General features: G+C 47.4%; 2 protein-coding genes across 2 annotated transcripts; both read right to left on the reverse strand.

The window, feature by feature from the left end:
* Positions 1-1,428: 1,428 nt before the first annotated feature.
* On the reverse strand, positions 1,429-9,165 carry C1R (complement C1r). The gene is made up of 11 exons (XM_026037220.1): positions 9,066-9,165; positions 8,032-8,260; positions 7,602-7,794; positions 7,292-7,435; positions 6,890-7,086; positions 6,259-6,406; positions 5,999-6,120; positions 5,351-5,429; positions 4,783-4,923; positions 2,917-2,991; positions 1,429-2,684 (listed from the first exon to the last, which is right to left on the reverse strand). Exons 1-11 carry the CDS (start codon positions 9,071-9,073, stop codon positions 1,882-1,884), a joined length of 2,139 nt encoding a protein of 712 aa, XP_025893005.1. The 5' UTR covers positions 9,074-9,165; the 3' UTR covers positions 1,429-1,881.
* A 3,079-nt stretch (positions 9,166-12,244) lies between these two features.
* On the reverse strand, positions 12,245-13,950 carry RBP5 (retinol binding protein 5). Its single transcript, XM_026037212.1, has 4 exons — positions 13,845-13,950; positions 13,357-13,535; positions 12,793-12,894; positions 12,245-12,398 (listed from the first exon to the last, which is right to left on the reverse strand). The coding sequence occupies exons 1-4, from the start codon at positions 13,915-13,917 to the stop codon at positions 12,345-12,347; spliced, it is 408 nt and encodes a 135-aa protein (XP_025892997.1). The 5' UTR covers positions 13,918-13,950; the 3' UTR covers positions 12,245-12,344.
* Between the last annotated feature and the right edge of the window lie 413 nt (positions 13,951-14,363).

The raw sequence follows: 14,363 nt of genomic DNA on the forward strand, positions 1-14,363 counted from the left end.
TACTTTGGAGCCCAGAACTGGACACTACTCCAGATGAGGGATCTCCAGGACCGTGTAGAACGGGAAGATCATGATCATCTCTCTTGAGCTAGCAATGCTATCCTAACACTGTGCAGGATACTATTGCCTGCCTTGCCCACAAGGGCACATTGCTGGCTCATGGACAACTTGCTATCCACCAGGGCTCCAGGTCCTTCTCTGYGGAGGTGCTTTACAGCAACCGGCCTCCAGACAGTGCTTGTGTATGGGATTATTCCTTCCCAGGTGCAGGACTCTGCATTTCCTTTTGTTGAACTTCATGAGGTTCCTTGCTGCTCATGCTTGTCAAGTTCACTCTGAACRGCAGCACTGCCTTCTAATGTACTGGCCACTCCTCCCAGTTTTGGATTGCCAATAAACTTGCTGAGGGTGCACTCTGTCAYTTCATCTAAGTCACTGAGGAATAAATTGGACAGTATTGAACCCAAAGTTGACCYCTGGTGTACACTGCTAGTTACTGGCCTCCAACTACACTTTGTGCCACTCATCAAAACCCTCAGACCTCAGTCTTTTGAACAGCTCTCAATCTACTCACTGTCTGCTTCTCTAGCCTTTACTTCCTGAGCTTGCCTACAAGTACATTATATGAGACARTTGTAAAAATCAAGACAGACAACATCCACCGCTCTCCTCAGATCTACCCAGACAGTCATTTCATCATAGGAGGCTATTGAGTTGGCTAAGCATGATTTCCCCTTTGTAAAATCATGTTGACAACTCTCCATTACCTTCTAGTCCTTCATGTGCTTGGAAATAGTATCCAGGATTAGTTGCTCCATTACCTTCCCTCCAGGGACTGAGGTGAGGCTGACCAACCCTCAGCCCCTGGGTCTTCCTTCACACCCTTGTGGCAGATTGGAGTGACATTTGCTTTCTTCCACTTCTCAGCCACTTCTCCTGATTGCCACAGTCTTTCAAAGATCACTGAGAGTGGCCCAGCAATGATACCCTCCATCTCTTTCAGCACTCTTTGGTGTAACCCATCAGGATCCATGGACTTGTGTTATCCAGTTTGCTAAAGCATTCCCTAACCTATTCCTCCTCCATCAAGAGAAAGTCTTTCTTTCTTTGGACTTTCCCTTTGGCCTTTGATGAAGACCATATTTTTGGAAATGGCTTCACATAGTCAATTTATTTTCACTCCTCTCCATCCTCCCCCTGAAGCCATACAGAATTTCAGATTATAGGGTTCTTTATAATGCTAATTTTGTGCCAGCTGAACAACTGCTATATCGCCATTGTAGACCAGGAAGCACTTTAGTAGTAGGTAAAGCAAGCCCAATAYAGTTACAGTCTGCAAGTTGCTTTTGGTGGTGGTGAATATTTAGTAGTCATTAAAGAGGAAAACACAACATATCTGGTTTCTATAGCAATGATTTTAATACTGATAGAATGTCACTGATGCCAACAGGCATATGCACACTGAACTCGGCACAAAACATAACATTCTTCAAGAAGGCCTGCTGCAGACTTCCCAGAGTACAGGGAATTAGACTGCAGTTGCCTTATGGTATCAGTACTTCAGAGAATAGCATGTTGGATGTCATTGCTGATAATAGCTACATCCAATAGTAAAATTGCTACATCCAATAGTATAATTGCATTTGAAAGAATCAGAATTTCCATAAAGGCTTCAGCCAATGAGACAGCAGCTTTGGCAAGATTTGATATCACCAATAACTCATCAATCAGTGCGGTGGCTTTCAGAAGTGTTTATGACGGAGTTGACATCGTCTGTGTGTTTGAGAAGCCTTTGAGACACCATCAAGAGCTTCAAACAGGATTTGCTGTGGCTGGAAACCTGTGATATCAGTGATTTGTCAGCTCATGCGACAGCAACATTCAGAGCCTGTCCTCCCTTATTATCTCTTTGATCCAGTCCACATAGTTGAGGACCTTGGTGTAGAAACCATAACCTTTAGCACAGCCAATACCCCAAGAAACAATACCTGTAGCTATCCATTGACCRCTTGTTGTATCCAACACTGTGTAGACACTCCCGCTGTCCCCCTGGCAGGTATCCTTTCTCTCTAAGAGGGAGCCAGCACAGAACATGTTCTCAGAGAAAACCATAGGTGTTTCCCTGTTTAAACTATCTAGCCATCTCTGACACTTCTCCCGGGAAACTGCTGGTAAGTTCACATACTTCAAATGGTTTGCAATGAAGTTTTTTTCCACTCCAAAGCCACTCACATAGCCCATGTGCCCGTCCATGTAGAACGTTGTGTTGGTAGCGTCTGGGAGACAGATGGGCAGAATGCTGGGGCCCAGGGTCACTGGGCGTTTCAACTCTATCAGTGCAATGTCTCCGTTGAAGTTGTAATCATCTTTAGGGTTGTAGTCTGGATGGATAAAGATCCTGCGCACAGGGTGGTTACCCAACTTGCGGAGCTCATCCACCACTGTGTGGCCAAGGAAAACCTCGACCTCCTCTGCCACCTCATCCAGGCTTTTATTGCTCTCCACTGCCCCTTTGGGTAAGATGACGTGGGCAGCGGTCAAGATCCAGCGATCACTCAGGAGTGCACCACCTGCACGGCCGTGGATTCTGGTCAGAGCCTGCCAAGGRAAGTTGCCATGCTTTGCTGAACGGCCGCCCAGGATCCTTTGGAATTCAATAACGGGCTTGACTGGCTTCCCACACACTGCAGAGAGAGGTAAAGAGACTGTCACAAGCTCTCTTACACTGGCTGGTCTCTTTCTTTCCTACACTCTTCGCCATTCAACTTGATGTTATTTTTACCTTTTTGGATAGATTTCCCTGTCCTCCCTCAGTGAGAATACCAAAAATATTATTTCTTCACCTTCTGCCCTGCATCCTCTCTTTGTTTTACACTAATTCCCAGCATAGATTGCTAGTAACCAGACAATGCTGACCTGGCAAACAGACAGGAGTCTTCACCTGGCCATCTTGATCCACCCAGGTTCCCTCAGGAGAGCAGGTGAATCTGTCTGGAAGATGAAACAAGAAATAAGTGAGAACCTGCCCTGCAGATATGCGGTGGGAAGAAAGAAGAGGTCTTTCCAGGATATCCCACATACTGCACCAAGCCCTTCCGTTGTAAAGGCCTTTGCAGTAAGTACAGTCTGAGACGTTTCCCTCTGGGACAGCACCTCAGTTGCAGATCAAGRATGGTAAAGTTCAGTCACTTCTATAGAAGAAAAGCCTAAGGAGGCACCTGAGAGAAGCCTAACTTCATTCAGTTCACACGCTCACAGAGCACAGTTTGACATCATTATTTCACTCAAAGGAGAGAGGAAAACATGGAATTCCCTGATCTCTGCATTTTGCAAAGAACATGAAAACTTGGATAGTTCCAGAAACAGGAGTAAGATGAAGCATTTACTGGACATATTCAGTATAAAATTCTGGAGCTATTTTGCTGTTCAGCTAATGTACATGTTGCCTCTCAATACAAATCCCAATACCTCTAATATTCTAGCTTTTCTTAGAAAGTTTATATAGTATATTAAAACACTAGTGACTAAAAATAGTTTCTATACAGCTAATTTTATACTTTATTAAATGTTCTCAATAAACTGTTTGCTATTTGAACATTTACTAAATCACGATCACCTCCTCATCAGAATTTTGCACTCCCTGATGCTGATACATTTTTGCTCTTGATTCTTTCTGATAAGATAGAGCTCTGACCCTTTGGCAAGAAATTCAACTCAGTTCAAGTATAAGCAAATTTTGATAGCAGCACCAACTTAAAGTACTCATATATCTGCTCACCCTCAGCTGACTGTTCCTGCTCCCAATAGCATAGTGTGTAATCTCTCTTTGCATAATTGTCTATGCTGACATAGGAACTGACGTGTAAACACACTGCACATATCTGCATGTGCAGGACCTGATTAGGTTGAAATCCTACTCTTGTGTTTTTTTGGAGAGGCTAAATGAGCAAACAGGCCAAAGAAATCAGGGCCTGTATTCTCTTCTTGTAAACAAAGATCCTGTATCACCAAATCAACGCTCAGGTGCAAACAAAGCAAATGAATGGTTTTGAATTTTCCCTTAAATCATTAAGCCAGATTATCTATATATCTACATCTATATCTATATATCTACATCTATATCTACTTAGCCTCCAGGTGTCTCTAGTGCTGAACAACATTCTAAACAGAGTGAAGAACATTACACCGGAATTTAGTGTATCTGTACTATATTAGGTTTGTTCAATACATTCCTTAGGTTTCTGCATTTTGGTGAATCCAGGATACTATCTGACAGATTTTGGTGGAAGAGTGAAATCTTCTAGAGAAGAATGAATCATGACTACAGCTGCAAGAATCACAGAGTCACAGAATTGTAAAAGTTAGAAGAAACCTTTGGAGATCATCTAGTCCAACCCCGCTGCACACGCAGGGTCACCTAGAGCATGTGGCACAGGATTGCATCCAAGTTGGTTTTGAAGATCTCCAGAGAAAGAGATTCTACAACCTCTCTTGCCAACCTGTTCCAGTGCTCATAATAATAAAAAAGAAAAAAAATGCATAAATGTTTAAGGAGTGCCTGGAAGAGGCATGTGAAGGATTATGGGAGCAAAGCAGGATGGAAATAGACTGAGATAACTGACCTCAGGATCTGCACTGCAGAACCAAGGAAATACTAATGAGCCTCCATCAAGGAAAGCAAGATACTCAAGTCCRAGGAATGGAAATGGGGTAATTCTATCTGGAGATCCGAGAGGGCTTTTCATGCACAGATTTCAATAKCTGTGTGGGGTTAAGACTCACCACCTCCTTTTCCGGTGACTATGTGATAGTATGGCTCATTGCACRTATACGTGACCACTGACTGGTAGTTGTTGTTTGCAGGTTTGTTAACATAATTGAATGCCCCATTGGTGAGTTCTGTAGGGTTGCCACAGTTCACAACTACAAAACAAACAAACAAAAACAACATGGAGATGAATCAAAAGCAGACTTATAGACTGTACATRTAGGCTGAACTTAAGTGGTGGCAGGATATGCAGAATGTAGAGGACCAGCTAGTACAGCTGATGGAGAGGAATAGTTCCAAAACCGATCCTAAAATGGCTTTTTCTCTTAGATACTACAACATTATATCAATATTTTAGTGATATTCTATGCATTTTTGTGATTTTTTGTGATATTCTATGCAAATTTAAGATTTTACTGGAGCGTACATGTGTAACATAAGTCAACAGTGGGCTACTTGTCTAAATAAACTTCATGGGTCCTTCCAACCAGACTAATTGAGTCCTGGAGGAGGAAATCCCTACATATTCTTGAAGGGATAACCCAGGGCAGGGGACATAATCCCAGTTCTTAGTTTACTCACTTTCACAGTGGGGCATAGATTGGTGCCATGTCCCATCAGCCTGGCAGACCGCAGTGAAAGACAGAAGCTTCTGATTGTCCTGCATGGGAGAGAAAGGCATCATCGTTGGCTATTTAAAGCCTGACATTCCCTTCCCCACATCAAAATATTATCCTATCATCTGCCCATCACTCCATTGTTATTCAGTTTCCCCTCTGCTATGCTTTCCATATCCTGGCCTCACCCCTTGCTGCCTTCTGTCATTTCTACATTTGCCACAGGCTATAAATTTTTCACAGCAGGTGAAGACAGCAGCATGCAGCAAACTTTAAAATGTGGCAAGACTATGGCTCTACCCAGGCCTGGGAATATGATGGCAAGGGAGACAAGCATCATTTCCTGCTTCATATAATTTTTGTTCTCTGGTATTTCTGGRGATCTTTGTTCTTTTGTCTTCTAGTATGGCTTGCGCTTGGATGAGACTGAGACAGGGGATGCATATGGGAGAAGGCTAGGAAAATACTGAAAAAAAAAAGAGTCTATAGAGGTAAGAGAAAACAGATGTTGAAAGAGGCTATGAGGAGTGAATCCTCCAAAGAAAGCCTTACTGAAAGGTCAAAGACTTCCACAAACTGAATGCAGCTGAAGGAAGAGGACAAGTGAACTCACCTTTATGAGGTTGTATCCAGTACTGCAGCTGACAATGAAATAGTCCTGAAATCGATACACAGGCTGCAGGTCTCTGATGACAGTAAACTGATCCCGTGGCACGGGCTGTGGGCACCGGATTTCTGTTAGGGAGTGGGATGAAATGAATGGCTATGTGGCTACTAACAAGTGGCATAGGCTACGCTAGGCTCTGGGAAACAAACAACATCAACAATAAAAAAAGGCAAATCAAAACAAATGCAACAACAAAAATTTCTTACTCTCCGAGGTGTAGTGGATCTTCCAGCCACGGCTGAACCCTGACTCATCAGTGAGGAAGAGTATATCCACCTCATTGCTTCTGGTTTCAATAATTCCAGGTGATGCCCTGCCACAGAATTCACCAATCTCTTTCCCTTTCACTTGGATCTGTTGACAAAAACACAGATCAGAGACAGAAAGATACTTACATAGCTTTCTGCTTCTGTATTCCCATGTCAGCTCAACCCAAGTGAACACAGTGGACTGTACAACTCCTCTTTGCTGATGTCTGCACTATCAGATCAGAACAAAGGGATGAGAACTAGCTCTGATTCTCCCTTATCATGGGAATCAGATCTGTTAACCTACTGAATCCTCAGATTAGAGCAAAGGGAGATCAAATAGGAATAAGGAGGGTATGTTTGGCSTGCTTGGGGATTTTGAAGCCTGTGACCCAGGGCCTCTGGCCTCAGGATAAAGGTAATTAAGCACATAGAAGGAGGGACAAAATATCAACTCAGTGCTTCATGCTGACACATTCTCCTTGTACTGATCCCTGATTTCTTGTCCCAGTGGTGGGGTTTGCACCRTACTTTTCTGGGCTTGTCAGCAGAGCTGGAAGCAGAGTTTGCACATCTGGAATTCTGATACCTTAAGCTGGTCATAAGGACAGTGGACTTGCTGGTGATCATCAATCTCAAAGGGTTCTAAGAATTTGAGAATAATAGACAGGCCCTTCTCCAGACGGATGCTGTAGTTACAYCGGAGGTCCTCGGGATAGGGCTGGGGGTATTCCGGGCTGCTCAGGTACCCAGACAGCTCTGTGAACAACTCGCTGCTGCACTCAGCTAGAGGAGAGGAGGAGAGGAGAGGTCACAACAGGCTCTTCTGTTTCCCCGTCAATTACTCCTTATAGTCTGGAGGTCTCCCACCCTTACTGGCTAACGGTTCCCATGCTGCAACCCTCCTTAGTTTATCCACTCTTTCAATTTACAGTTCAATTTGCAGTCCTTCAATTTACAATCTTACAGTTTATCCAGACTTTCAGTTTACCTTTGCAGGAGTGCTTATCACTCTGAAGCTGATAGCCATGCCGGCATGAACAGAAGTAGCCGGACACATAGTTGTGACAGAAATGCTGGCATAGAGGCCTCTCGTCTTCCTCAGCAGCATTGTTAGAGGCACACTCATCTATATCTGAAGTGACAAGATATACAGAAATAAGGGGAGGAAAGCGATAAGCCTATCTAATGAAAATATATAGAGATCCAATTGTGTTTAAGCTTTCCCCTTGTTTTCTTGACAAGAAGAAAATATGTTTGTAGTCACATGGACTCCTGTCTTTATGTTATCCCCTACTAACCCACAGCTTGGTAATAGGCCAGGAAGCCCTTGTATGGAATGACTGTGCCATGGTCTTCATTGGAGAAATCAGAGTGAAATGCCAGATGCATCCTGTTCCCCTTAGACACAAACTCCTTTATTCCAGGGTGATTGCCTGTGGTTGACCCCACCTGGCCACAGTATCGACCTAGGTTCTTCTTGTCTGCTGTGATCTGCCAAGGTAAAGGGGAAATCACTGTAGCCTCATGAGATTCACACTGCTCCACGAATCACCATTAACCAGCCACACGTTGCCAGTACCCGCTCCACCCATTACCATCTTTAACACCTTCCCCTTCCTCTGTGGGAAAAATGAGAGGATGCCAGGGGCAGTGAAAAGTAACTGCATGTGGTGGACACTAGATTCCCATCTCCATCCACTTATTGCCCCAAGTATCTATTGCCCTTACCTTGACATAGTCATAGAAGCAAGACTGAGATGGCTCCAAGTCAAAAAGTCTGAAGGTCAGCTTCACCATGTAGCCTTTTGGAACAAGGATATCCCAGTTGCTGACGTTGTTGTTGGGATATGGCCTAGGATAATTGGGGGATTTAATCTCCCCAAAAAGCTTTCTTTGAACTGGACTGGAACTTATCACTCCAAAAAAGAGGGAAGAAGCCAGAAAAAAAAGGAGGTACCTGTGAATATGGCAAGTAAATTATAGCACAGTGCAGAACTAGGTTATCCAAAATCACAGACTTCACAAGTACACTGTCTAGTGGAACATGGCAGGCCTGGCTGCAGCTCCAGCTTCTCACTTGTGTCACTCGTGAACAAGGAAGACTGCTGAAATGGAGACATCAGCACTACCCAGGTACCAGCAAGGGATTGATCCAGTCAAGGAGATTCACCACACCAGGAAGCAGTTTGAAGGAACGTGGGTGAATTCCCTCAGCAAAAGSTTATTGTTTGCCTCAGTCATGAGGTGGATCCTTTGCGACTGTGGCAAGAACAACAGGGAGGCAAAACTGTCATAAAAAAAAAATGTTTGGTTGCTTTTAACTTTGGGCCAGGGGACATTTCTAATCATTTTTCCTCTAGACTCTTTGTCTAGATCATTTGGTCAGGATCTGAAGATCTCAAGCTTAGTTTTTTTTTCAGGAGAAATCCTGCAATGCCTCCATTACAAGCATCTACCCAGCTGTGCCTGATTCCTTCTCTTCCAAAAAGCTAGTTCTCTTTTCTCGTTCTGCAGATCTCCCTCTAAGAAATGGGACTATTGGCATTCCTCAAAACCCCACTCACTCCCTACTCACATCTCATGAGCTGATCAGCTGGGAATATCCTTAACCCTATCAGCTGGCAGAAGCTTAGTAGAAGGCAAACAGGGCATGAGTTTGGCCATTTTGACTCCTTCCTCTTCCTGGGAGGGTTTAATCCTCCAGTTCCCTTTCCAGAAAGATATCATTGAGCACCCCGCTCCCCCAAACTGGCTATACTCACATGTCCATGCGCTCCTGAGGCGTTGCCCACAACTCTTCCTACCCTCGCTTCTGTCTCAGCCACAGCTCAAGAGCTGTGAGCAGCTGGAAGCCCTCAACCCCTCCAGAGAGGTGGGGAGAAGCAGAGGGAGGGAATAGAAAGCGAGATTACACAGTTCGTGGCTCGAAAATACGTTCTGTTAGTCCAGTGACTGCTGCCCTCTGCTGCTGAATTGCTGGCATTTTGGTRCTGACACTGACCTTGCAAGCACGGATTCAGGGGAATGTTTTGGAGGGGTTGACCAGTAAAGACACCATTTCAGTGTTTTCCTTTAGAAGTTACGAATGGCTTCAAAGAACCTAATAAGTTGTTTGAATGGAACTCATGGGAAATAGATCATATATGAAAGCATGTTTAATGAGGATTAGAAAGAATGAAGGAAGCTTCCTCAGGGTATTTCTGGAAGTATATTGAAGGCTAGATAACCTGATCATCAAATATCTTTGAGTTATTTTCTGAAAAAGATCACATAAATACGTAAACAGTTCCACTGTCGTAACAATATATAGCCCCACACGTTAGAATTGGGATTAACTGGGGGATACTAACTTTGAGACTTCCTGATTTCTGAACATTTCCTTTACGTGCTGAACACACTGGGCAACTCTTCTCCTGTGCATTCRTTTTCCTGTGCAGGAGAGAAGCAGATCATGCTGGCTTACCGTCCCACCAGAAGGGAAGCTTGTGCCTTGAGACCACATCCACAAAGAAGCTGGCAAACACTAGAAGCTGTTATCCAGAAGACGTGTTACCAACACCTCTCTGATGAGACGCAAACTCTCACTCTCAAAGCACTCATTGACGAAATCTTGACAAATAATCTTACACCCAGAAGGGATTACTGGAAGTTCCCAGTGGTGCTTTCAAGGCAAATAATTCTTTATTTGTTATTGTTGTTTGTTTGTTTTCCTTTTCTTTCTCTGATGACATAATCTATGGGACAGTGCTTCTGATAGTAAAGCAAAGAGTGACAGTTTGGAATGTGTCTCTCTGGAGCAGCCCACCTCTCATAGAAGTCCAGTAGATCTACCTTGATTTGGCCAGTCATGACCTCAGTYGTGCTCCAGTGCTAATGGTAGTGTGTCCCTTCAGACACTCTTTACAGAAATATGGCAGCTAGGAAGTGTTGGATAGAGAGGAGATCTGCTCCTTTCATTGCTTATGGGCAGAATTTGTGTTGTACCACAGAACTCTGAAACTAGTACCTCTTTGCAGCCTGCTTGACTCAGCTAGGTAACAAGACAGATGGACAGCAGGGCTRCACAATGCCAGTGTGAAATAAACTGAAGCAGATAGGGAATGAAAGCTGCTCCACAGCCTAGGAACATGCACATCATCATGATGATGTGTGAACACCCTTATCCACTGGGAAAGATACAATGGGAAGGATTATGTGGATGATTGAACTCTGGCATGGTTAAAGGCAATGTCCATCAACAATCAAACCAGAAAAAAAAAAAAAAAGAAAGTTATTACAAGATCCTGGTACAATGAGTTTCATACCCTGAAATTACTTGATCAGTTGTTGATCGCACAGTCTGGAGGATACCAGTCTGGACATGATGAAATGAGCTTGATGTTGGTGATCAGAAGCAGCTCAGAAGGCCTCTCATTGTACAGAGGACTGAAAGGAGGAGCAGCTTGATTAGGCTAATATCTGTCAAGCTCTCTTACAGCTTGACAGTATTATAAGGGTAATGTAGAGGGTTCTGATAACAGACTGGGTCACAGAGATATGTATGGAGCAGATAAATGAGGTGTGAGACAGATGCCAGCTGACCTGGCTATGATTGTTCATGGAGCTTGACTGTGTCCCACACAGTGGCACGTCACGTTTTGATACGAACAGCGTGTTGCAACCCGTGCTGTCTTCAGAGAGAGCCATCAGGAGCACAAAGTCAATACTTGCGGGTACAGATGCAGTTATCCCATCCTTTGCTTTTCATGTCTTCTGAAGCTTTTTTTTTTTTTTTTTTTTTTTTTTTTTTCCCCATGGCTCTCATCTTTTCATTTGCCTGAAAAGAAGCTCTTTGGAGTATACCATTTCTAGATAGCTTCTAGAGGAGGAACATGTTTTCTCAACTTAGCAGAGGTCCATATTTTCTATGTGTCTAGCTTCTGGCTTTTAGTGATTTTGGTAGCTACATATTTCTGAGTACCCACCTCTTCAAAATTTGTTGGGGAGACAAGCCCAAATTTCCTTTAGAAATAATTCCCTGCAGGCTTGTCTACATCCCTTTGGATGTTGTCATGGAAGAACACCTCTGTCTTTGGCAATGATGCCTCTCTTTAGGGAAGGAAAAAAAAAATCCCCCCAAAATCTATTCCTTGGTCTCAGCTTGTAAAACGGATCTGTGAGCCAGGGGAGCTATRGCAGTCATGGGGAGATAGCACAAGAAAAGCTAGACGTGCTGGGAACAGAGGCACTGGTCTTGGTTTCTTGTACGAGCCGTAGGAAGAGAGCCTGAGCCTTCCTCACCCTCTGGACATGCTCACGAGTTCAGTGAACACGGGCTAGTTCCCATAGCCTCAGTCCCCAGATTTCACACGATTACATGAAAATCCTTAACTTTGACAACCATTTCTTGTCTCTAGCCATGCTTCAGGGGGCCAGGATCCTCAGGAAAACACGATGCCCCATCAGGAAGCAAGAGTTGGTGGTTTGCATACATGGCTGAGGAGTCAGGGGCAATCTGAGYCATTCCTGCCGATTTGGGCTGGCAATCTCTGCCTTTCAGAGGGYGCTGAAGAGCTGCACTTTGGGGAAGGGGGTTCATTTGCAATGTGCGGAGGCTGCTCCATGGAGCAGCCAAAGGAGAGGGCAGGAGGCACACGGGGAGCAGCGAGGTGCTTCGCCAGGCCCGCTCCGCTCCTGCCCAGCTCTTATTGTGAAAGGAGCCGCAGGGCAACCCAAGCTGCATCTTCCTCCCCGCCCCTGCTCCCCGAGCCTGGCCCCGTGGAGACCTCCCCGCTTCCCAGCCCCGGGGGAGGTCCCAAGGCCAGCACTGCCGGCCGCCTTCCCAGCAGCGCCTTCCCAGCAGCGCAGCCGGCCCTGGCTGCCTTCCCGCAGCCAGCCGGCTGCCCACGGAGTGAAACGCGAAAGAAAACACGYGGGCTACAGGAGGGTCTCGGCCTGCTGGCCTCTTGCTTGTTGTTTAATCTGCGGGGAGCTGGCTCTTGAAAGCGAGGCTCTGGCCTGGGTTGCTCCTGCTGAGGATGGGGCCGGGCCCGGGGAAGCAGTCACTTCACTTTCTGAAAGACCTGCACGCAGACCTCGTCCTCAGCTGTCATGCGCTGTCGGATGGGCAGGGATGAGAGCGGAGATTAGGCTGGATCCCGCGAGTGTCCCGTCCCCGCCTTCCCCGGGCTGTTGTCCCCAAGCTGCCGGGGCTTGTGTCTGCCCAGGGCCCTGCTGCCCTCCCGGCTCGCACTGAGCCTCCCCTCCCCAGGCCCCAGCTGATCCTATGCGCCGTGCGAAGGGTCGGCGGCTCCACTGAGCTGAGCTCACTTTTAAGCCAGAGAGGCGGATGTTTGTGTAAAGCGGCCGTTGCCCCCAAGCAGCCGGGGCAGGCGCYTGAGGGGAGCTAAGGGAAAGCGGCACAGGCCGTTCCCAGCCCCCAGCTCCCGCATGGCGTCTCCCCACGGCCATTCTCTGGGATTTAGCTCCCTGCACCAGACCCCTCCTCACCAGATGCAGCTGGTCGCCCTCCAGCCAGTGTCTCCAGCCTCTGTTCCTCTTCTCTCCCAGCTGCTCACACACCAGCTGATCCCCATCCCAGGAGACGGTGGTCTGAAAAAGGAGGGGAGGGGGGAGACATAGTCCCGGGAAAAGAAAATCCTAGCAATACCCATCTTCAGGGCTGGCATTCGCCGTTCCTTTCAGACACRTATTAAAATGCATCCCTTGATCAGGCATTTCTTTTGTGGCTCCKAGGGGCTCTTTGTGGTGGGTCAAAGTCCTCACAGCTCTGCAACAGAGCACTGGGAAGTGGCCTGAGTTTCTTTTGCTGCAAGGACAGTACCGTCTGTGTCCCCAGAGGACTCTTTTCCCAGCACTGYGGTTCGCACCCCTCTGCTGTGGGGCGTTTGCTCACTGAATCACTTCCTCCTGCGCCTCCTGAGTACGGCCAGCTCCGAGCTGGGTTTTCTCTTGGCTTGTGCATCAGAATCTGGGCACGTCCCTAAATTTTTAAAATTCCTAAATTTCAGTCCAGCCTCCTGACATACCTACCACACCGCCTGGGCTCCCCACCTGGCACTTGCGTCCATCCACAGGTCCCAAGTCTTCCTCAAACTGGACTCCCACATCGAAATCCATCACATAGTTCCGCAGGGAAGTGATCGTACGGATGATCATGTGATCTCCTGTATGTATGATCTCTTTATCGGGCTTCAGGAGGCAAACCAGTTTCCTCAGGACCACATTGATATCTGGAAGATGAAATTGGAGGGGCAAGGTCTGCGGGCTACACCTACGTGCTGCACCCCGTATCGGCTGGGGAGCCAATATCCCTGATATCAGAGCTGATATCCCTGATATCAGCTGATACGAGGCCATGATATCCCCCTTCCCCTCACCACATCGTGGGCGTTATCACGGGGCCAAAAGTGGAGTTACAGGCAGAAAGATCAGAGAGTTCCCAAATCTCTTCCTCCTCTTGCCTTATTTTTCGGGCTGGCAAGTTTGGACACGGAAAGGAGGAAAAGAGGAGGAAGGAGCGAGAGGAGGAGGGCAGTTACCTAAAGCCTGCAGGTAGCCGTCCATGTTCTCCTGGGAGACGAAGCGGTAGTAGCCGGTGAGGTTGGGCGGCATCCCGGCGCGGAGCAGGGGCGGCACGCGGGGCACGGGGCGCTCGCGCGGCGAGGACGGCGTGGGCGGGACACGGGACGCGGGACACGGGTGGGCTCCGACGGAGCGGACGGGATGCGGGCGGGACGCGGGACACGGGCGGGCTTCGCGGCGCGGGCGGGACGCGGGACACGGGCGGGCTCCGGCGGAGCGGACGGGACGCGGGACACGGGCAGGACGCGGGACCCGGGCGGGCTCCGCGCCGCGGGGCAGCCCCGCGCGGGCTCCCCGCCGCAGTAAGAGTCCCCGCCCGGCTCGCGCGGGCGGCAGGGCGCCTCCTCGCCCTCCTCCGCGGCCGCTCCGGTTAAACCGAGCAGCGGAGCCCCGCGGGCGCCTGGCGCCGCTAGCTGCGGCTTCCTCGGAGCCGCCGTGCCCGGAGCCGCGCTGTTCGTCTAAGGCGTCGAGGAGGC

The sequence above is a fragment of the Nothoprocta perdicaria genome, unplaced genomic scaffold (genome assembly GCF_003342845.1).
Source record: "Nothoprocta perdicaria isolate Ctin4 unplaced genomic scaffold, notPer1 scaffold_193, whole genome shotgun sequence".
NCBI lineage: Eukaryota > Metazoa > Chordata > Aves > Tinamiformes > Tinamidae > Nothoprocta > Nothoprocta perdicaria.